This window comes from Eretmochelys imbricata, chromosome 1 (genome assembly GCF_965152235.1).
Source record: "Eretmochelys imbricata isolate rEreImb1 chromosome 1, rEreImb1.hap1, whole genome shotgun sequence".
Lineage (NCBI taxonomy): Eukaryota > Metazoa > Chordata > Testudines > Cheloniidae > Eretmochelys > Eretmochelys imbricata.
In genome coordinates, this window is record NC_135572.1 from 53,363,816 (window position 1) to 53,386,462 (window position 22,647).

Consider the following 22,647-nt stretch of genomic DNA (forward strand, 5'->3'; position numbering starts at 1 on the left):
ACAGAACGACCGCCCCGCACGCCGACTTGACGCCCTGGTGTGGCACTTCCCTAAGTGCCAAGTTAGTTTTCCACAATGCGCATGCGTGCTCACTCCACACTCCCCTCAACAGTTGCCGCCGTAAAGCGGGCCCAGTCGCGCGCCTGCCACTGCCCCCAAGGCGCATGAGTTCCCGGGCCCACACGCATGCGCAGTAGGCACCCGGGAGGTGGCTGGTGTACCCCCGCACGCGCGCTAGGTCTCAGTGCTGGCAGGTAGCGTGTTCGTTTGGTCGCCGGTCAGGGCCGCCGCGCCTGCGCAGTCACTGCTCTGTGGCGGCCGGTCCAGAGCCGCCCGGAGCGCCTGTCAGAGGCGCTGGCTGGGTGGGAGAGCGGGACGGAGGGTCTGGGCGGCGGCAGCAGCAGGGCCCTGCGGGCCGGTCCCGCCGCCGCTTCCTCCTCGTCCCCGCAGCTGACGCTGCTGGTGATGCAGCCGTGCAGCGGCGACGAGGAGGCGGCGGGGGGCATCGTGCGGCCTCAAGGCCCCGCGCAGGCCCCGGGGACCTCCGGCGGCCTCGTGTTCCTGTGCGAGCTGGGCCCCAGCGAGGGCGAAGGGGACGCGGCCGAGGAGGGCGAGCCGGCGGGCGGCGAGAGCACGGCCAGCCCGGAGGAGCTGGAGGACGAGGAGGCGGCGGCGGCCTCGGGCGGGGAGGCCCCCCCGGGGGGCGGGGGCTGCAAGAGCTGCACGTACCAGGGCTGCAGCGAGACCACCACGCAGGTGGCCAAGCAGCGCAAGCCCTGGATGTGCAAGCGCCACCGCAATAAGATGTACAAGGACAAGTACAAGCGCAAGAAGAGCGACCAGGCCCTGGGCGGCGGCGGGGCTGGGGCGCCCCCAGCGCAAGGCGGGGCTGCCGCCCCGGGGGCCAGCGCGCGGGCCGAGGTGAGGGGTTTGTGCCCGGCTCACCGCTGTGCCACGCTGCCGCGGTATCAGGGCAGAGATGTGCGGAGGTGGGGGGCAGCCGAGGCTACACATCAGCACCCCCCCCCCCACCCCCACCGCTGTGTGCAAGGGTGGCTTGCTGTGCAGCGACCAGTTAGCAACACACCGAATCACTTGAGCGAAGGGAGAGTTGCAGGTAATCAAGTTTTCGGCGGGCTCCCCCATTGGAGGGGGGAAACCTAGCCTGCCACTATGTGCTGCTGTTACAGGTGTCTGGGAACGGCACCTCCCCCACTGTAGAGCCACATAACTCTCCTAGTTCTCTTCTCCACTAAGGTACAGATTCAGTGCAGAATGGCACTAGTTATTTACATCACCTGCCTAGCTTTTTGGCTGCCCCTACTCCCCACACAAAGTGAGTTCTTTCTAACGAGCCTGTCAGCCTGGTATGATTTCCTGTCCTGTCGAGTTCCAATGATCTAAGCATGTTTGTGGTGGCCCAGGTGGTTCCAATAATAGCAATTCTCCTGTACCAGAAGGAAATCCACACCCCTCTTATAGACTGAGGCCACCGTGCCAGGGAAAGCCTTGCAGAGAATAACTTTTTGGCCATCCGCTTTCCTGCTCCCCCCTCCCTGCCCCTTGTCTGTTACACTTATGAAACCCTGTAAGCATGCTTAGTCCTTGTATAATACTTTAAACATTCAGAGCTATATGGAGTCTCACAACATCTTCATAAACTGAAAAACAGAGGCACAGGGATCACACAGTAAATCAGTGGTGAAACTGGTATTAGCAGTTTTGGCTCTCAATCCCAAACTCTATACAATGTAGTCTCTGATAGTTGCCATAATTTTTATAAAGAGTTTTCAAGCATATTTTGCGTTTTGTGCATGTATTGTATCTTGGAATAGTATTTGGAAGGGGGAAACCACATTTCTTCTACTGAGTTTAAAAAAATGGTGATGGAGGCGGTTTGTACTGAGGGGATGGTTTTGGAAGGGGCCGGATTTTCCTTTTCCACAACTATGTAGTGTCTACACTAGGCTTTGAAGATTAGTGAGACTCAAGATTGAATATCCATATATGCATCTAATAAAGGCTGAGTCTTTTGACATTTAAAAAGAGATTATATGCTTTCAAGCACTGTAGACAATCTTGTTCATCTAATAGGTCTCTTTCATTTTTTTTCTTTTTCTTCAACAGTGTTGAAGTAGCAGATGCTAGGATAGGTATTTGCCTGACCCCTTTCAGTTGGAAGAATAGTTAACAAACTTTACAGGGTGGGATGCCTCAGGCCAGAGAGAAACCAGTGTGAGGAATCTGCAGGATATTGTGAAGTTAGCATCTTATCTGTGATAAAATGTGGATAGAACTGCTGCAGCTGTGAGTATAGCCTGACCTGGCCTCCAACCTCAGATTCTCTAGACACACATTACTTTCACGGAAATATGGTTAAAAAGTGTGGAGGGAACAATTGGACTGTTTCAAATTACTTAATTTTTGATCAAATAGATTAAAATTTTATTAGCTAGCTATGGTAACTTGGTTAGGAGTCTAATTTAGAAGTCTAATTCACCAGTTTTTGGAGTCGTGCTCACTGTGGCGAGTGGAGACTAGAAGCTGTATGGAGGGAAAGGAGAAAAACAGAACATTGTGTGGATTCTTTTCCTCTCTGGCACACCTTATTTCCTTCCACAGGTTAGGAAAGGGAAGCAGGCCCTTTTATTCTGAAATCTTTCCCCTGTAGAAATGAAAATGCGTTGTAATGACTGAACGTATAACATGTCTTTCCTCTTGTATTTTGTGTCTCATGTCCAGGATTGCGTTGAAGGTTCAGTTTCTGTAACAAAACAAAGAACAGGGTCTATTGGAGATCGCCCAGCAAGACCTACTCTTTTAGAACAAGTATTGAATCAGAAAAGGCTGGTAAGTACCATGGCTTCACAAGGCTGAAGATAGTAGGGTTGCATTTTGAGAACCAATTTTTGAAAAATTCTGTTGCTCACTCCTTTTCATATAGAATATGTATTGAAAGTTATTGGTGCCCCTCTGGAAACTTGGAAGTCAGTAGATTGCTGTTGTGCATTACATAGTTATACAAACACGTTTTAAAAACTGAAATATCAGAGTAGACATGAAAGATGCACATTTCAACATCTGCTCAGAACACAAATATGAATAATCATGAGTATATGAATCACAATTACATTAGCTGCACGTGGACATTTCTGTACTATTAGAGAAATGTGCAGTTCTTTCTTTGGGCAGATATCATTCGTAATGTATATAGGATGTTTTAATCTGTTAACCTAACTTTGCTGTAAAGTCTCCAGTAAAACAGTAAGATGTGCACTTTAAATGGTTCCAGTGCAAGCTTTAGTCATGGCAGTGTAAGAAATAAAGTTAGTAGAATTCTTAGACTCACTACCTCACTTACTATGATATTGTATACACCAGTGGTTCTCAACCTGGGGCCCAATCAGCACTGAGCTGCAGCCCATGTGACATCCTCAGGGCCGTACAGGTAATATTGGATGTGGCCCACAATGGTAAGTAGTTTGAGAACCACTAACACTAACATCTGTTTTACATTCTAGTCAACACAAGATCATTTTTGTGGCTCCTTTAACTGCCTTCCCTGAAGGTCACTTACATGGAGGAGAGAACGTAATATATTTGGTGGTTTTGGCTTTTATTGTGACTGTTTAAAAGCAATGGTGAAGGTACAGTAGAATCTCCTTCCATCAAAAGAGAAAACTGCTCTTCTACTACCTTCATTAACAATGAAAAGCAGCATAACCTGCCCTGATTATTGTGCTGGAGGTCTCTTTCGCCACCTACGTGCATGATTAAAATGGAGGACTCCAGGTCCCAGATATTGTGAAGATGAAAGTCTTTAAAGAAAAGACCTCAGAATCCTAGGTTTACAGCAAAATAACCTTATTTTTGTCTCTCCTCTCCCAGTGATATACAATATATAGAAGAAGCACCTATTTAAAGTCTAGAAATAAACTTTGGAATAGTGTTCAGGAAGAGGAAGTTATTTTCTCTAATTCTTTAAAGTATCCTGCAGAAAAATTGGAGTCACAAAGCAACCCTTTGGCTGCTCTGAGTCTTGCTATTGTATTGCAGTTCTTTGGCTCCCTTGCCTGACTGACAGTACCTTCACAGCTCTTAGCTGCACTTGACAAGGTCCTTTTAGTAATGGAAACTGAAAACACTTTTATGATTTCCCTAGAAATATAGCAACCAGATGATCTTGGGAAAAGTAAATATTTCTTTGAAAGGCCTTTGCGCAAGATTGAAGCTCTTTCATTCATGGTTCTGCCCACCAAACAGAAAAAGCAAGGCACAGGTCCTCCTTGAACTGTGTTGCTGTCTTCTTCAGTGCTTTGCCCCTTTTTCTCATTCAGCAATATTTCTTTAGGAAAGATCCCTTTGTTTTTAATATAGCCCACCTGGGGCAAAGTATGTGGGAAGGAGGAGGACATGATCTCATAAACCATAAGGGTATTTTTAAATGGAATGTTATTGTATACATCTTGAAGTTTTCCAGAAAGCCAGTTCTTTTTCCAAGTGGCACAAGGATGAAAACATTTCCTGATACAGTAGATAATGTTTAGCACTTTTATGGCACCTTTTATTCAAGGATCTTAAATATTTTGGTGTCAATTTAAAATATCCTCTTTTCTTTCTTTAAGTCATTATTAAGAAGTCCGGAGGTGGTACAGTTTCTGCAGAAACAGCAGCAACTGCTAAGTCAACAGGCTTTGGAACAAAGGCAGCAACAGTTTCCAGGAGCACCCGTGTAATGGGGACAAAGATCTGCAGCAGAATCTCTTGCTGAAGTGGTGGAGGGATATGTATCTGACATAAGTGAAAAAAGTCGTGTTAAATATTAAGATGGAAGACTAAAATTGTTGCTGCTGCATTATACCTGTATTGTTTTGTGGTTGCACTTTTGGGGTTCTGAGCTGCGTGGATGTCCACAAATTTGTGAGCAAATCAGGAGGAATCTGGTTCCCCATTCTGTTTCAGAAATGTAACTTATTCATAATTTTTTTATATAAACGTCATTGTATCAGTAATCCTTACATAAGTCCCCACCCCTAGCAAAGTCTTCCATTATAAACTAAACACTTTGCTATGAGAAAGATTTCATAGCTTCAGTGTAGTCACTCTTTGATGATAATCATTGAAGAAATAGAGGCAATTACTTTCTGTGGAAGTTGTGAAATAAAAAAAGTACTGACTTTGAGCCAGCCCAGTAAGATGACATAGTAGCATATTGCTCAGGGATCTAAGAGACTTGGAGGCATTAGATGCTGTTGCACTAACAGTTATAGGCAAAATAATGCCATGCAGTAGCTGCACTAATGGCTAAGAGTGTAAGTCATTGGTTGATCCTGTTGGTCTGTGTCCATAATTCACAAGTCTAGCTGGATTGGAGTGTTTAACTGTTCTCTCTAAAAGAAGTGCTACAGGGCTGTAACCAGCGTAATGGGTAGTTTTGAAGGAATTGATGTGGAAAATAGTCCCAGAATGAATAGAAAGGAGAAATTGCCATTTAAAGGAAGAACTAAAGTGCAAAAAAGAAAATAACCTAAGGTTTTTCCATTGTTTACATGACCTTCCACTATCCAGTGTTCATGAACTTTACAAAAAGTAATATTCAAAGAATTGGCGGTCAGTAGTGGTGGACCGTAGCTTGCTGAGTGATAAAGTGACCTCATGGATGAACCAGTTTAAGAATGATATTAATTATTATTAATTTGTCTTGGATTTGAAAACCGTGAGTGACTTTCATTCCTCTCTGTAAGTGAATAAAATGAAATATTTAGAGTTAAAGTTGTTGAATTTAGTTATAACATCTGTGTGAAAAGAGTAAAACTAAATCCATATCACTTGTTCCTTATCCGTAATCTTCCTCCTACAAAAACAAACCTTTTAAAAGAGCTAATACAAAAGAAATATAATCTAATCCACTCAGGATTCTAGTTAATTAAAATTGTTCATTGTAACAACTGGTTTACCTGTTTAAGAATTGAAACGTTATATCACAAAATAATGAATCCTGAGTTTTTCTTAGTATTAAAACTAATTTTCTAGCAGAGGGTTTTTAAGTAATAGTATAAGTACTTATTAAGCTGTGACTTTGGTACAAACTCTTAAGGTCCACTAATAAGTATCAATTCAATAATATTTGTTACTCTTGTATGGGTGTTGTGTAAGATGTATTTATTTACAGAAATTGTTCAGATAGGAATCTATTAAACAGCAATTGTGTGTCTGGAATTGTGCAGGTGGTTCTCATTTCAAACATGTTTTAAGAAATTTTGTATAAAAAATTTTGGACCAATAAGTGTTCTTTGAGCAACTTTTTTGTAAAAACTTGTGTTCCTTATATTTCTTATTTGAACGTATTGTACATTCATTTTTATATTCTGTGTCTGTATTCAAATGGCTAGCTCTGGTTAGGTAGCCTTACACTGTGCTGCATTTCCAAACTGCTTGTGTTCAGAGAGAGACCACACATTTAAAAAGATAAAATCAGATAAAGTGTTTTCAGGGTGTAAATGGTTGTTATATGAAAAGAAAAAATAAATACTAATTTTATAGATTTTTATTCTGATATTTATATATAGAAGAAAGTAGTGGGAGTTTTTGGGGGTGGGGGTTGTGAAAACATTTTGGGCGAGACAACTTGCAATTCAGTTACTTTAAAAAAAAAAAAAAAGTTACAGTATTCTTTGCTACTATAGGTTTCAGAGTAGCAGCCGTGTTAGTCTCTAAGGTGCCACAAGTACTCCTGTTCATTTTGCGGATACAGACTAACAAATTTATTTGAGCATAAGCTTTTGTGGGCTACAGCCCACTTCATCATATGCAGAGAATGGAACATATAGTAAGAGGATATATATACATAAGAAAATATGAAAAGGTGGAAGTTGCCAAACTAACTCTAAGAGGCTAATTAATTAAGATGAACTATTATCAGCAGGAGAAAAAAACTTTAGGTACTATACTTGCCCCAGAGCTCCCATGCCAATTATTGTGGGGTTTTGTTTTTTTTTACAATCTCATTTTCTTATTTTTAAAGTTTTCTGGCCTGTTAACAATTTGCTGAGCCCATACATAAGAACATCTATACTGCGTCAGACCAGTGGTCCATCCAGCCCAGTATCCTGTCTTCTGACAGTGGCCAATGCCAGAAGCTTCAGAGGGGATGAACCGAACCCGACAATTATCAAGTGCTCCATCTCTGTTGTGCACTCCCAGTTTCTTGTAGTGAGAGGGTTAGGACGCCCAGAACATGGGGTTGCATCACTGGTCATCTTGGCTAATTGTCATTGACGAACTTATCTGAATCTTTTTGAACCATTAGTTTTGGTCTTCACAACATCCCCTGGCAATGAGTTGCACAAGTTGACTGCATTGTGTGAAGTACTTTTTTTGTTTTAAACCTGCTTCCTGTTAATTTCATTAGGTGACCCCTGGTTCTTGTGTGATATGAAGGGGTAAAGAATGTTTTTTCTCCACACCATTCATGATTTTATAGGCCTCTATTATATCCCTCCACACCCTCATAGTCAGTTTTTCAAGCTGAAAAGTCCCAATCTGTTAAATCGCTCCTCACATGGAAGCTGTTCCATACCCCTAATCATTTTTGTTGCCCTTCTCTGTACCTTTTCCAATTCTAATATCTTTTTTTGAGATGGGGCAACCAGAAGAAACTGGTCTACAAAGAGTAGATCTGGAAATGGACTATACAAAGTGCTGTCAAATGCAAAAGTAAATTAGAAATTTTTCTTTTAATCTTTTAATAATAGTTAACATGACTGCTAATTGTTACAATAATACATAATTATCAGAATTTGATTTGTTAATGGTGGGTCTTTCTGAAATGTCACTCAAAATACTCATTCTGTCTAAATTATGTTTGTGAATGTTTAAATTGAAGGTCTGATTCAGCAAATCCTCCATTTACGCAGCTACTAATAACTTTCAGCATTTGGATATTGTGAAGCAGGAATATATCACACTTGTCTAATGATTTCAATCTATTAAAAACAATCTGACATTAATTTACTAAGTGATAACTCAGGAAGTAGTTTGCTGTTTGTGATTTACTGAGCTTGTAAAGCATGTTAGGAGCCGTACAATTTAAAGATGTGACATAAAATGACTTAAGTTAGAAGAACTATGCTTCAAGAACTAGGCTGATCTCACTCAGAACATAAAGAATAAAATGTATGGGATGAAAATAAAATATAAAAAAAGGAAAGCAGAATCAAGTCATGTTGGGACTAGCAACTTCTTTGTGAGGCTTATCATCCTTATATTGATAACTTGTTATTCTGTTGTCCTAGTACATAGACATAACAGCTGGTGATTAGATTTCACTCTGATTGCCCTTGACAGTCTAACAAGGAAGCTAAATTTTTCATATGCCTTCCTTAAACTGTGAGATATTGGCATCTGAAAATTAGAATTTTGCATGCAGTGGCTGAACAGGCTACTTCCTTGCATAATAATTTATACAAGTCCATTTTACAAGCACATCATATAACTCAAATATCTACCATATTGCAAGCTGACTGAACTCAGAAATACATGATCTGTGCTATTTTAGTATCTGTTAGCTTAATTTTCTCAAGTATGATATCTATTTGGGGCAGAGTGTCTTTCTTGAGTGTTTCATAAATCCTTCTCAGAGTTTAACATATTAAATAAGTATATTTGATATATCTAGCTTACCTAAAGGCACAAATTTTTGACAGTGAGGGTGATGAATCATTGGAACAAGCTACAAAAGGACATGGTGTATTCTCCATCTCTTGAAGTCTTCAGACCAGACTGGATGCCTTGCTGGAAGATTTGGTCAAACAAGTTAGTGGGCTTTTATTCCCAGTAACTGAGTGGTTAGAACACTCGCCTGGGATGTTGGAGACAGAGATTCAAATCCCTATTTTGCCTGATTTGGAACAGAAACTTCAAGTCTATATTCAAGTCCCATCTATATGCCCTAGCCACTGGGCTATGGGATATTCTATTGTGGTTTTATCTCAGTATCTTCTGTTGAAGCTCTTCCATTTTGAATAAAATAATTAAATAGTCATTGGAACCCAGGTCTCCAGTGTTTGTGCCAACCATGGGGCTAGAGTCATTCTCTCTCAATATTTAAGTTTTTTTTTTTTTAATATACAAAGCTGCTATGGTAGAGATAGAGAGGGCCCCACCCCAGAATATGATTTAGCTCAGTAGCCAGGGCTCTTGTCTGAGAGGGAAGATCTGGGTACAAGTGCGTGCCCCAAAACAGGCAGAGTGGGGATTAGAACCCTAGTGTTCTACATTCTGGCTGACTTCTCTAACCATGAGATGATATACAGAATGGGGGGGAATGTGACATGCCAAGCATTCAAATGTATACACCACTTCCCCAATGTATGCAGGAGTCTTCGCTACCCCTCCAAGTCAGGGACCAGATTGGGAAAAACTGGCACTCCTGCTCCACCAACAATTTACTCATGCTGTTAAAATGAAAACAGATTCACAATGGGTCATGTTGATCTATGTCCAACTCCCACTTCTTTTCTACAATGTTTGCATGTTGTGACACTGGCTGATCATCATCCACACAGAAGCCATTATTTGATGCAATTTCGTAGATCAAATGTTCTGCCAGATAGCCTATCAAGGCTCACAAACATCTGTTCAGGCTTTATAGTTATTGAGTGAATGGAGTGACCTGGATACAGAGTATTGTTTATGGTACAGAAGCTGTCACATTCATCCGTGAGAGAAGATGATCAGGTTACTATTGCAGTTTTCAGTCTTCTCATGCCAGGCACTACACTGCCTCCATAGTCCTTGAAAGGGGATGAGCTCTTGTAGTGATCTATTCAATTTATGTTAAACTTTCTACAGAGGCTTCCTATTCCTCTATCACTTTAGTTTGTTTGTCCACATTAGCAGGCTAGGTATTTGCCTGGTCACAGCAGTAGTAAATGCAGGCAGTGATCTAAGAAGAAATTCTTTGAGCAGACACCGGATGACCTTTTATTCTGTTGGCCAGTGCGACGACCAGCTGCATAGATTTGCAGAATGGCCTGGGCCATTCAATGTAGAAGGCAAGCGCTCTTCTGACATCTAGGAAATGCAGCTGATGCTCCTCCGACTTATGGGGCTTTGGAAAAAAGATGGGCAGATAAATCTCCTGGCCCTATGAAACTGGGCAGGAAGGCTGGGTGTGGACACAGTTGGACCTTGTCCTTGTAAAAGACTGTATAGGGCGGTTCTGTGATAAGTGCCCTAATTTTAGAGACACTGCAGGCCAAAGTTATTACAACCAAGAATGTGACCTTCCAAGAAAGGAGGAGAGACTAGGAAGCCAGCGGCTCAAAGGATGCGTATGTGCCATGAGCCTGGATAACATGAGATTTAGGTCCCACGGAGGGACTGGGTCCATGACGTGTGGATAGAGGTGCTCAAGGCCATTGAGGAACCTAGCAGTCATGCTGTGGGCGAAAGCCGACTTGCCCTCTAGTGGCGGATGGAAAGCCGAAATAGCAGCCAGATGGACCTTAATGGATGACAAGGCCTTGGAGCCTGAGGTGCAGAAGTATTAGGATTAATGCAGCAAAGCCTGCTCGGGCCAAATGCCTTTATTGGAGAACCAGTACATAAAACGTGTCCACTTGGCTGTGTAGGTTGCTCTAATGGAGGGCTTTCGGTTGTCCAGCAAGACTTGATGGACTCTGGTTGAGCACTCCTACTCTTCTGTATTTAGCCATGCAGCAGCCAAGCAGTTAGGTGCAATGCTGCAAGGTTCGGGTGCAGAAGGGCATCGTGGCTTTGTGAGAGAAAATCTGACCAGAGCGGTAGCTTAAATGGAGCCACCATCAAGAGGTCCAGCAGCGTGCCGAACCAGTGCTGGTGTGGCCAAGCTGGCACTAGGAGGATCACTTTTATTTTGTCCTGCTTAATCTTCATGGGGACTCTGTGGATCAATGGAACTGGGGGAAAGGTGTACATTAGAGTCTCTAATCAGGGGAGCAGAAAAGTATCCAACAGAGAGCCTCTGTCGGACCCTCGAAAGGAGCAGAAGACGTGGCATTTCTTGCTGTGTCTGGACGCAAACAGTTTCACTCAGAGAGTACACCACCTATGGAAGATGATGCTGACCATCTCCAGATGGAGAGACCACTCACGGTGAGATGAGAAAGTCTTGCTGAAGCAATCCGCCAAAGAGTTTCTGGTACTGGGGAGGTGCATGGCTATGAGATGGAAGTCGTACTGCACACGGAAGTCCCATAGCCTGAGAGCTTCCTGGCAAAGGGCAGATGACCTGGCTCCGCCTTGCTTGTTGATATAGAACACAGTCACTGTATTGTCTATCAGGACCTGAACCATTCAGTTTTATCAGGTGAGGTAGGAAGGTATGGCAGGCCAAGTGGACCACTTTGAGCTTCCTGATATTGATTTGTAGTGAACAATCGAGGCGGGACCAAATGGGGTCAAGCACCCAATGGTACGAGATCAGCCACAACCAGGGTGAACGAAGGGGGGTAGACGGTCGAGGAAAAAGCAGGGGGGTGGATCCTGGGAAATGGCTGGGGCGCCATTCTTGGGTGCATCCTCAAAATGCCTGCTTCTGGCTGCCCTGATCTCGAAAGGGGCCAAGCTGGGCAAAGGAGCGGGAAGACAAAGGTTGCTGTCGCTTAAACCCCTTGTCTTTCTCCTTTTGTGTAGGAGTTGGACCGGCACACACCCCACAATCTTGATGGAGGTGGGAGAGGCGGCGGCTGGAATGGCTTTCTAGCCTGTTGAGGGGTGTGCAGGCCCAAGGACTGGAGGGTGGCATAGGAGTCTTTAAGGCCGTGGAGCCATATATTGGTCATCTCCGAGAAGAGCCCTGCTCCTCAAATGGGAGATCTTGGAGGGTAGTTTGTATCTCCTGGGACTGCTTGGAGGACTGTAGCCAGGAGCTGTGCCTCATGACCACTGCGGAGGCAACCACCCTGGCTACCGAGTCTGTATTGTCCCAGGCCATCTTGAGGGCGCCTCTTGCCACTGCTTTGCCCTCAGCCACTAAAGTGGAAAACTCCTGGGCTTGGTCCTGTGGAAGGCCCTCCTTGAATGTGCTGATGGAGTCCCACAAGTTGAAATTGTATCTGCCAAGGAGGGCCTGATGGTTAGGCACCTGAAATTGTGGGAGTCAAAGATGGATCCCTGGCTGGGCTAAGGGGTCTGACCACAGCGGTACCCCTGTGTAGCTCCAGGGGAGGCACACGTGATAACACAGGTCCTTTGCCCAAAACCCCCTTGTCTTGCAGTGCCGATGGGCCCTTGGGCTTCAGCTTCTTGGGGAACGGTGCCGGGCGGGTTTTGGTGCCAGTGGTGCGCTGCACACCGACGCCGAAGTACTAGGCATGCAGTTTGACTGGGAGGGCTCTGAGGCAAGACCAAGCACAGGCTCCATGAGGAGGGCCCTCAGCTACCCTGCTCCTTCTGGGTTCTAGGGCGAAAGTTCTTGCAGATTGTTCTTGCACTTGTCTTTTCAATGTGATTCCCCCAGACACCTCAAACAGCTGTTGTGGGGATCACTAATGGCCATTTGCTGAGTACATGATGAACATGGCTTAAAGGCTGGGGGCATGCCGCGCTCCGCAGCGAAGTCCCAGCTGGGACTCTTAACTACTAAGACTAAGTACCTAATAACTAACTACAAAGGAGACAGAACAATGGGCTGAAAGACCCGATAACGTTATTGCAATGCAAGACAAGGCACACCGACTAACCGTCACGGATGGTAAGAAGGAACTGAGAGGGTGCAGGGCTGGTGATGCCTGATATACCAATGCATGAGCACAGCACTCAAGGGGACGGAAGAATCCCATGCACCGCTACAGACTAGGGACCGAATGGCTCGGCAGCAGTTCTGCAGAAAAGGACCTAGGGGTTACAGTGGACGAGAAGCTGGATATGAGTTAACAGCGTGCCCTTGTTGCCAAGAAGGCCAATGGCATTTTGGGATGTATTAAGTAGGGGCATTGCCAGCAGATCGAGGGACGTGATCGTTCCCCTCTATTCGACATTGGTGAGGCCTCATCTGGAGTACTGTGTCCAGTTTTGGGCCCCACACTTCAAGAAGGATGTGGAAAAATTGGAAAGAGTCCAGCGGAGGGCAACAAAAATGATTAGGGGACTGGAACACATGACTTATGAGGAGAAGTTGAGGGAACTGGGATTGTTTAGTCTGCGGAAGAGAAGACTGAGGGTGGATTTGATAGCTGCTCTCAACTACCTGAAAGGGGGTTCCGAAGAGGATGGATCTAGACTGTTCTCAGTGGTAGCAGATGACAGAACGAGGAGTAATGGTCTCAAGTTGCAGTGGGGGAGGTTTAGGTTGGATATTAGGAAAAACTTTTTCACTAGGAGGGTGGTGAAGCACTGGAATGCGTTACCTAGGGAGGTGGTGGAATCTCCTTCCTTAGAAGTTTTTAAGGTCAGGCTTGACAAAGCCCTGGCTGGGATGATTTAGTTGGGGATTGGTCCTGCTTTGAGCAGGGGGTTGGACTAGATGACCTCCTGAGGTCCCTTCCAACCCTGATATTCTATGACGTCGCAGCCAACCCTACAGATACTGCTATGGCAGAAGTCGCCATCGACACTGCACATGGGCGTGCACATACCTAGAATGGAATCGACTTGAGCAAGCACTTGAAGAATCAGATTTCAGTGGTTCTTCATTTGTGTAGTTTACTCATCTGATTGAGTATTTTCTAAGGGGCATGCTCCTGCGCCTGTAGTGAATGGGAGCAGGACTGGGCCCTAGACCCTTATCAAGGTTTAATTTGTAAATCTCAGCCACACAGAAAAATGCAAGCCGAAAAACTGCTCTCAGTTTGGAAGTAACTTTATTAACAGTAAGCACAAGACATGTATTACACTAGGATAATTCTAGCCAAAAGAAATGTAAGTTTGATTTAAGAAGTGTGTTATTCAAACATCAGACTAAGTACATTGTTTTCAGGCAGCCCCAGTGCTGCTATGGGTTTATTTTTGCATTGTAGATGTACCCTAAATCCCTTTTTTCTGGACGATGAAGAAGTTTTGCTCAGGCTGTGACAGTGGGAGGAAGAAATGGCAGAAATCAACCAGAGAGAGAACTCATGTAGTTTACTCTTGTATATTTAGGCTGGGCAGAAATTTGTTGTTTGAAATAATTTTGACAGATAATGTTTAATTTTAAGCATTTTTTTCAATTTTTATTTATTTAAACTTTCACAATTGCACAAAATTATGGGTTTTAAGCATTTTTTTATTTCTATCCATTTAAATTTTCACAGTTGAAGGAAATTATGGGGTGAGGTGTCAGACAATAATTATTTAATGACAGCAGACATTGAGATCCAAAAAATTAAAGCTTTCTAACCATTAGAACACACATTTTCAGCATCACATATGAAAATATACAAAGTAAATATTCTCTCATAGGTTCTCAAGCTGCATTTTTCTTACTTCACCTATTTGTAAATTATTACAGATGGATACTTTCCCCACTGGTTTATGTGTACAGTGAAATTGATGTTTACTGACATTCAACAATAAAAATCTAATCCTTCCAAGCCTTTGTACATTTATATATTCCATTTGTACTGGGTTTTTCCCTCAAGTAGAGTGTGATAACTAATACATACCAATAAACAGCAGAGAACCTCTCAAATCCATAGTTTGGCCCCTCACATGCATACATTTTTGGAGGATTAGAGCCTTCATTACTATACACACTTTATAATCCACACACAAAGGGGTTAATCTTCCCATTTATCAGTAAAATTTAAATAGCAGAGGCAGTGCTGTAATGAGATCTTGAATTACTAATGAGTTATCTTTACAAAATATGCTATGGTAAATTTATTTGTATTTTAGAAAGAATTATAAATAATTAAAACAGAACTAAAAGTGCCAAAATAAGTGAAGAAAATGTAGCGATGAGTTATCCCTGCTCTTTGTTAAATTTGCTCCCGTGCTCGTTAATCTGCAGTGTCTCACAGGCATGAGTGTGAATTAATGAGATTCTACCACACATTGTAATATCAGAAACATTTTGATACAGATGACATGATAATGTATTTGAAAGTGCAAGAGGTTAGGATTAACCAAACTTCCAAGGATTTCAATTTATGATGAATTATGTATTTGAAATTAACTGGTTGGTCTAGTTTTCCTGTGCTATTATTATGCACGACCATTTTAGGATTAACTCAGAATACAAAATAGCAGTATACATGTGTAACAAAAAGACTGCACATCAGAAAACAGTTCACAATTTGCCAGTGTGAATATTTCCAGCTATAATGGAAGTGCAACTGACTCTAAAGGACTCACTGTGTAATTTAAAACAGAATTAAACCAGCCAAACCCAAAATGGTTATTAACCAAGACGGCAACCCCATGCTCTGGCTGTCCCTAAGTCTCTCTGACTGCCAGAAGCTGGGACTGGATGGCAGGGCATGGATCACTCAATAATTGCCCTCTTCTGTTGATTCCCCCTGAAGCACCTGGCATTGACCACTGTCGGAAGAAAGGATACTGGGTTAGATGGACCATTAGTCTGATCCAGTATGGCTGTTCTTATGTTCTAACCCAGGGAATCAATTTAAGGAGGAAGTATTTGATCTACTTTGCACAAGCAGTTGATTGTAAAATAAAAGCTGTATGTTGTCTTGTCTTGTGCAGGTGCTCTGGGGCAAAGTGGGTGTTTGACAGGAGTATAAGCTGACCCCCTTCTAAACCAAGGTTTAACTACCACTCAGCCTCTCTTCACCTGGCAGAGGTGCTCAAAGGAAAGGGCTCTGAGAGTGGTTGTTCTGGGAGGAGGATGCCATTAAGAAGGTAGCGCTCGCTCTACACCAGGAGTCATGGCATTATGCTGAAGCCCCCAAGCTGCGGAGATTTTTTGTTCATGTGAACTTATTTTGATTTCTTGTTATAAAGGTTATTCCTTAAGAAACAGGCCTTGCTGACTGTGACTCTCCTTTTTTTCCCTGTCGAGTCATTCCAGCAGCTTACTGGGTGAAAGAGGGTACAGGGATTCTCTCCTCTATCCAGGAGCCAGGCAGAACACTGCCTGACAACTCCCTAACAGCGTGGGGGCAGCCAGCCCCAGTCCATAGTTCCTGATATGTAGTGCCCAGCCAGACTGGGACTATGGCTAGGCACTTTTGCCCCATGCACAGACTCAGAAGGAAGGATAGGGAAGAATGCATAGCTGCACATTTCTGCTGCACACATAAGTACACTGTCCAGCATGCTCCCTACCATCACACCTTTCCTGGGGGCATTCTGCTCATAAGCTCATCTCCACTCTCCCTGGTCCCTCAGTGAAGCAGAATTTAGTCCTAAAATCTTTAGAAACCTGCAGCCCTGCATGGACCCTTCTCAGCTCTTTCACTAAAGCTCCCCATTGTACCTGCTGATTATTCTGACTAGCTGCCTGTCCCAACTCAAAAGCAGGAGACACCCAGGATAAAACCAGCTTTCCTGGCAATGGCATAATCTGTATTATGAGCAACATGTCTCGGCTTTGAAAATGACACTTTAATGAGTGTTCTATTCTGAGTTTACTCCATTGTTCCCCAACCTTTATTTACCGCATCTGCTTCTAGTTTTCCTGGAATCAATAATGAAAGAGAGAGATTAATAGGAAGATGGATGAAATGCTTGTCCATGGTTTTGACTTCCATCACAAAATGCCTTGCACTGCTAGGGATGATATCACACATTACATTTCAAATGGTCTATAGATCTCCCCCCCGATTTATCAGATAGAATTTAAGTATTCTTAAAGTTGCACATGAAAGAAAAAGTCCCTAATGAGCCAAGAACACTGGCTTTCCCTTTGAGATCCATTCCAAGAACAAGTAAATTCAGCCACGCTTCTTTATTAATGATTCTATTCAACCGAAAGAAACAGATGCAGTTTCTCCCATAGTAGTCACTATAAATCTAAGGGACTGTACAGCTCTCTAAGCAGCAAGTGGTGAGTGATGCTTCCTGATTCTCATAGCTTTGCAAGCAGATAATAAATGCTGTCAGCCATGAAAGAGCAGGGTCAAATCAGACAAAGCTAGACACAGATGCCTCTCCCTCAATCCTGAAGCTGAGGGGGCCCACTGATGTTCATGCTTCAGTGCCACAAGGTGTGGAGTACGAGTTGCCCCTCCTTAGCAGAGCTCTCCTGTGATAATGTTGCAACCACCATCTTGGTCACTACCAGGAATGAACCTGCAGAGCTAATGTATGGGCCACTTCACTACAGTTTGACTTAGACTATAATCCTGACTGAACACCCATTGGACAGACGTACTGATTTCTGTGGGTGTTGGATTGGGCTCTAGATTCCCTAGCTGGCAGCTGTGTCACAATCATATCCTCTGTGGAGCAGGGACAACAGGACCTTGGGCCCTAAGGGGAATGAGGATGTCTTCCCCTTTATTGCAGTCATAACTACTGCACTGCAAGGCCTTCTGTGCTCCTGTTTAACAGGAAACCTCTTAACTCTCTCCACAAACACATGCACTCACCAGGTCTGGACACTCTATATACCTGCCCATCTGGTGTGGGGTAAATGGGGGATTAAGGATGGGAAAAAGAAGAAGGGGCCAACTGATGGCTTCATGGGAGATGCCAAGTTTGCTTGAACGGGCTCTGAAAAAAGGCGATATATTAATACTGCTATTTCTGAAATACTGGCAGAAATTAATCAACCCACAACAATTTTCTCACACAGATTTCTTAATAGGAAAATAAGCAGTCTGAGCACCATGATGAATGTTCTTTGTGCCACCAGCAGCTCAAACCTCATAACTCTCTTGATACATTGGCCTTCTCTGTAAGAACCTTAAACATGGTTTGAATTGTTGATACCCAGAAGCTTTAAAAAAAAAAAAACATTAAAAAACTTGTCTTTGCTAAGTAGTTTTCCTCTAAGTGGCTTTTAAATCTCTCTGGCAGCCTCTCTAAAAAGCTGGAGTATTTACGAGTTCATTTAAAGGTTTTTAATTGAATACTAGCTGACAGCTTCATGAAGACCTTTGAGCAGAAAATATCACTGTTTACAATGGGGAAACATTGCAGTGAAATACAGAATTACCTTGCCATCAGTTATGGGAAATTTATGCCAAGTTTCAGACAACGTGGACCTGTCATTCAGAAGAGGCTGAGCACCCAGCTAAAATCAATCAGGGCTGCAGACACTGAGGACCTTTGAAATTCAGGCCCAAGGGCCCAGATCCCCAAAGATGTTTAGTCCCTTAGGTGCTTACTGCCACTGATGGGAACTAAGTATCTTTAAGGATCTGGTATAAGGTGGCTGAAGCTGGGCACTGCAAACCAATCGCTGCTTTTGTAAAATTTGGACTGACTGTAATTTAGGGTTTTGCCAAGTCTGCTGTGAGCGCTTTAAAACCTGATGACATACCTTAACAAGGCAAGTGGGGTTTACACACTAGGAACTTGGTACTGCAGCCCTTACTCAGGGGTGTAGTCTTACTTAAGTTAATGGGGCTATTTTTATAAGGATTACTCCCAGGATGGTGGAATGCAGGAGGGAAAAAGCCAATCTGAGGTGACTGGTGTTTTAAACACACAAATCACATGGGTTATTACTGTGCAAATGCCATTGCTTTCCAGCAGTAAAACCCCCTACGAACCGCAAATATTTTAGAAAAGAGACTGGTGCAGCTGGTTCTGCTGCACTATCAGCAGGAGACAACTGGATTCTAAAGCTGACAAAGACCAGGTGCACCTTGGAAGGGACATGTTCACTCTCCGAGTAGAAGAGGAAGGTGCTGAGAATGTCTATATTCAAGTCCATTCTATACAGGCATTAACAGGGGATTGAGGAGGAGGAGGAGAAGGAGGTTGCACCTTCTGCCCTCTGGGCTGGAGGGAGTCAATTGTCTTTTACTGAAAAGGGCAGCGCAAACGTAGGATACAGAATGGGGGAAAGTAACTAGCTGCTGGAATGGAGCAAGTGGGTTTTCTCCATTCTCAATTGCTAAAAATGGAGGGGGAGCTGCAGTCAGAAAAGCACAGAAAAATTGGTGGAGAAACTGAGCAATGAGTATTTTGAAAACACAGTTCAAAGACCCCAGTAGGGTGACATTGCTGATGCAGAGGATGCTGTGTAGAGAAGATTAGAGGGCTGATGAAAAAGTCTTTTCCGACTAATTTTCGTCAACTCTGCTAAGCAGTAAATGGCATGCCTAGAGTTGCTCTGTATCGATATTACTTGATTTCATTGCTGTGGGAGATTATAAAGGAAGCTTCTCCTGTCAGATAATGATGCTGCTGATATCAAGTGGTGACAGAATGGGGCTTTTCACCAATATACATTTCCCATGAAAACTTGCTATCTTGCACAGAATTTAACGATAACTTATTATTCTGTGCAATAACACTGTTGGAAATGCTTGAAGCTGTATTCAAAGAAAGTAACCCTGTTGGTTTATTAAAAATTCTTGTGCTATATTCATAATTATCACCTTATAATAGATATTACACAACTTCTAGAAGTTGTGAGAAATCTTTTCAACAGATGTTGTTTGACTTTCATACAACATATACCTAAAGGTTTCAGAAATCCTCTTCTTACAATTGGACAGTGCAATGCTTAGTTCTAGATATTGTGCAAGGAGAAAAGAAAAATCATTCTGTTCAATAAAAGTTTCAGGGTAACTCTTCTGTTTAGTAAAAAGCGGGATCTATGAAGTTACTGGAGTTTCTGTCCCTTACAGCAACCTGGTTCCTGGCAGCTAGCTAAGCTGGCCTGCCTAGGCATAATCAAATATTCACCCACCCCTTTCACATGTTGTTGGTGATCATGAAAAAGGATTGGTGCCCTTCAGAAAAGGTTACGTGCCCTGGGCGAGTGGAGTTTTGCCAGTCTGGTTCCATTCACCAGAGTGTAGACAACAGCTTGTCCAACTTGCAGAGGGAATGTGGACTGGAAGCTTATAAAACACTTTTGCCCACTGCTTTGCTCTGGACTTTCTGTTCCCCCTGCAGCCCTGGCCATTCCCTGCAACATGGCCAAAACCACTGTGCAAATGCCAAGGCCTATGGCTAAGATGGTAAACAGCCTATTCCAGCAACTGTAGGGATGAGTACTGTATCCTTTGCCCCCTGAGACTGCCTGAGAGCATCACCTGCTGAGTCCCTGAATAATCAGGGGCCCAGAGTCAGTCCCCAAAGCAAGGCACCATCAATACAGTAAACGTATCCGACTCAATCCCACTCCCACCTCCCACTCTTGTATGTTTGCTGCTCCCAACTCTGCCATGTACCCAGTACACAGGCTCTCCCACAGGGAATAAGCTAGTTATGTAATTTCACAATTTACACTTTACTTCCCTTTTGTGACTCAGATTCCAAGTCCCTTTCAGACGTACCATGGATAGCACCACAATAGTCTAACTACAGATAGTTCTAATTTAAAAACAAAATACATCAATACTGCTCAGTGGAATTACATGCCAGATAAGTATTTAATTTATTTATTTATCTATCTATCTTGCAAAAAGCAGTAGAAGTTAACTCAATTTATATATATATATATATGCATAGATTTTGGTTTTGTTTAAATGAAATTGTTCTTGTTTTTCAGTGCAACAGTACCATACACTACTGTGTCAACAGTATCTGACTACTGCGGTTAGGCCAGGATGCTCTGACAAGGAAGAGCTGAACGCCTCCTGTGAGCCAGCAGCTCCCACTGAAATCAACGGTACATGTGGAAAACTAAGCTTCTCATAGGACTTGGCCCGTAATGCTTTGCCATAGTGTGACAGACTGTACTTTATGAAACTATGATAAATCTTGTACAAAGTATGCCTTGTGAGATATTGTTTGAAAACTCTTAACTCGCTGATCATTATTGTCCTGGCATAATATGTCTGGCAACATTGTATGTAAAGTTAGTAACATCATAGAATCTTATAAGGCATATTCCAATTCTGGGGAAGCAGCCCAAACCAGTTCCTCAGAGACAAAAGGAAAATGGATGTCTCTGCCAGGTGTCAACAAAATCAATTGGACAATCACCTGAGTAAGCGGCCATTCTTTGGCAGGAAGAAAGGTGTGAGCGATAAATTTGTATCTTGGCAGACAGACTTGCTGTCACCTGAATCCCAGTTGGAGATGATTCTCTAAGAGGAGGAAAAGATATAAAAATGAGGAACAGAGGACCCAAATCACCTCTCTCCTCCCTTTCCAGCTGCTCACAGCATTAACAACCCCTAAAGAAACACCGAACTGGGGGAGGGGGCCTGCCTGAAGGAGTTCAGCCAGTAAAAGCATGTGGTGAGAAAAACCTTTGCTTTGAATTCACTTCGTTTGATAAGTTATTACTTTGCATTTTACCTTTTATTTCTTTGTAACCAATTCTGACTTTTATACCTCATTACTTGTAATCACTTAAAATCTATCTTTCTGTAGTTAATAAACTTGTTTTATCTAAACTAGTGTGTTTGGACTGAAGTGTTTGGGAACCTCCATTTGAGATAACAAGGCATGTGCATATCATTTTCTATTAATGAAGTGACGGACTTTCTATGAACTTGTATTGTCCAGGAAGGTGCTGGGCAGTACAAGACGCACATTTCTGGGGACAAGTTTGAGACTGAGAATTTGCTGGTGTCACTCTGTAATATAATTCAGGAGAGACTGGCTAGAACACTCAGATCTTTCAGCTGGGAGTGATTTTGCATGCTAGAGGCTGTGTTTGAACAGGCCAGGAGTGGTTATTCTCACAACAAAGCAGTGTAAAAGGCAACCCCAGGTTGCGAAAAGAAGGGACACAGCTGTTCAACAGTCCATATTGTTCCCTGCAGAATGTCACAAATAGGGAGACAGACTGGAACTGCTGTTTATTCCTTTAACTCACCAGCTGAAATTCACCCTATGAACAAATCCTGCGGGCCACTTTGGTCCTGCTTAAGTCCTCAGAATTTAAAATGGATTTATGTGGTGCACAGCTGTGGTGTTGGTTCTCTACAGCCAGGGGTTCTTAATCCATATGGCATGCTGAGAATTCTCACCTCTCAAAGACTTGGGTGGGAAGTGAAGATGCTCACAGGAAATGTTTAGCTCTTTGCAGGGATCTGGTTTATTTCATATAAGAGAACAGATGTGCTAACCCTGAATTTATCACCTTGTCATACTAGCATCATGTTAACGAGAAACAACAAAACATATCATGAAAAAAATAGGGATAGTAGACTATGTATATATATTTACATCTACATATAGAAACTTCTTTTAATTGGAGATTCTATAAGCCACTGCCTGCAATAGCATCCATCCTATAGGTAATATTAGAGATGATTCTTAAGAGACTGAGGAGATGGGGTTATGAGGTGAGCCCATCTGTGTGAGCACCTTATCCAGCCATTGCAATGGTCCATGCAGATGAATCTCAATCCAGCAGGGAGTGCTTGTCACGTCCTGGCGATGATACTCTGCTCCCCAGCCCTACAGAAATATCAAAGGATCAAAAGGTGAGGTTTTTTCATTGTAATTCCACCACTAAAGGCCCAGCTTCATTGCAGCCAGTGGGAAAGTGGCCAGCGACGTCAACTAAGTTGCCAGCATTTAATACATTTTCCTAGGACCAACTTCTCCAGTAAGTGGGGAGTCTCAAGGGCCAGAGCTGTC

The 22,647-nt window shown here is 43.2% G+C and overlaps 2 protein-coding genes across 2 annotated transcripts in view; one reads left to right on the forward strand and one right to left on the reverse strand.

Moving 5' to 3' along the window:
* The first annotated feature begins 279 nt into the window (after positions 1-279).
* RFXAP (regulatory factor X associated protein) lies at positions 280-6,544 on the forward strand. Its single transcript, XM_077810337.1, has 3 exons — positions 280-921; positions 2,743-2,850; positions 4,626-6,544. The coding sequence occupies exons 1-3, from the start codon at positions 466-468 to the stop codon at positions 4,734-4,736; spliced, it is 675 nt and encodes a 224-aa protein (XP_077666463.1). The 5' UTR covers positions 280-465; the 3' UTR covers positions 4,737-6,544.
* A 14,671-nt stretch (positions 6,545-21,215) lies between these two features.
* SMAD9 (SMAD family member 9) overlaps positions 21,216-22,647 on the reverse strand; it is a 62,737-nt gene continuing 61,305 nt past the window's right edge. Inside the window, exon 7 of the mRNA XM_077810322.1 lies at positions 21,216-22,464. Within this exon, the coding sequence (XP_077666448.1) occupies positions 22,321-22,464 (144 nt within the window). The 3' untranslated portion in view covers positions 21,216-22,320. The remainder of the gene's footprint in view (positions 22,465-22,647) is intronic.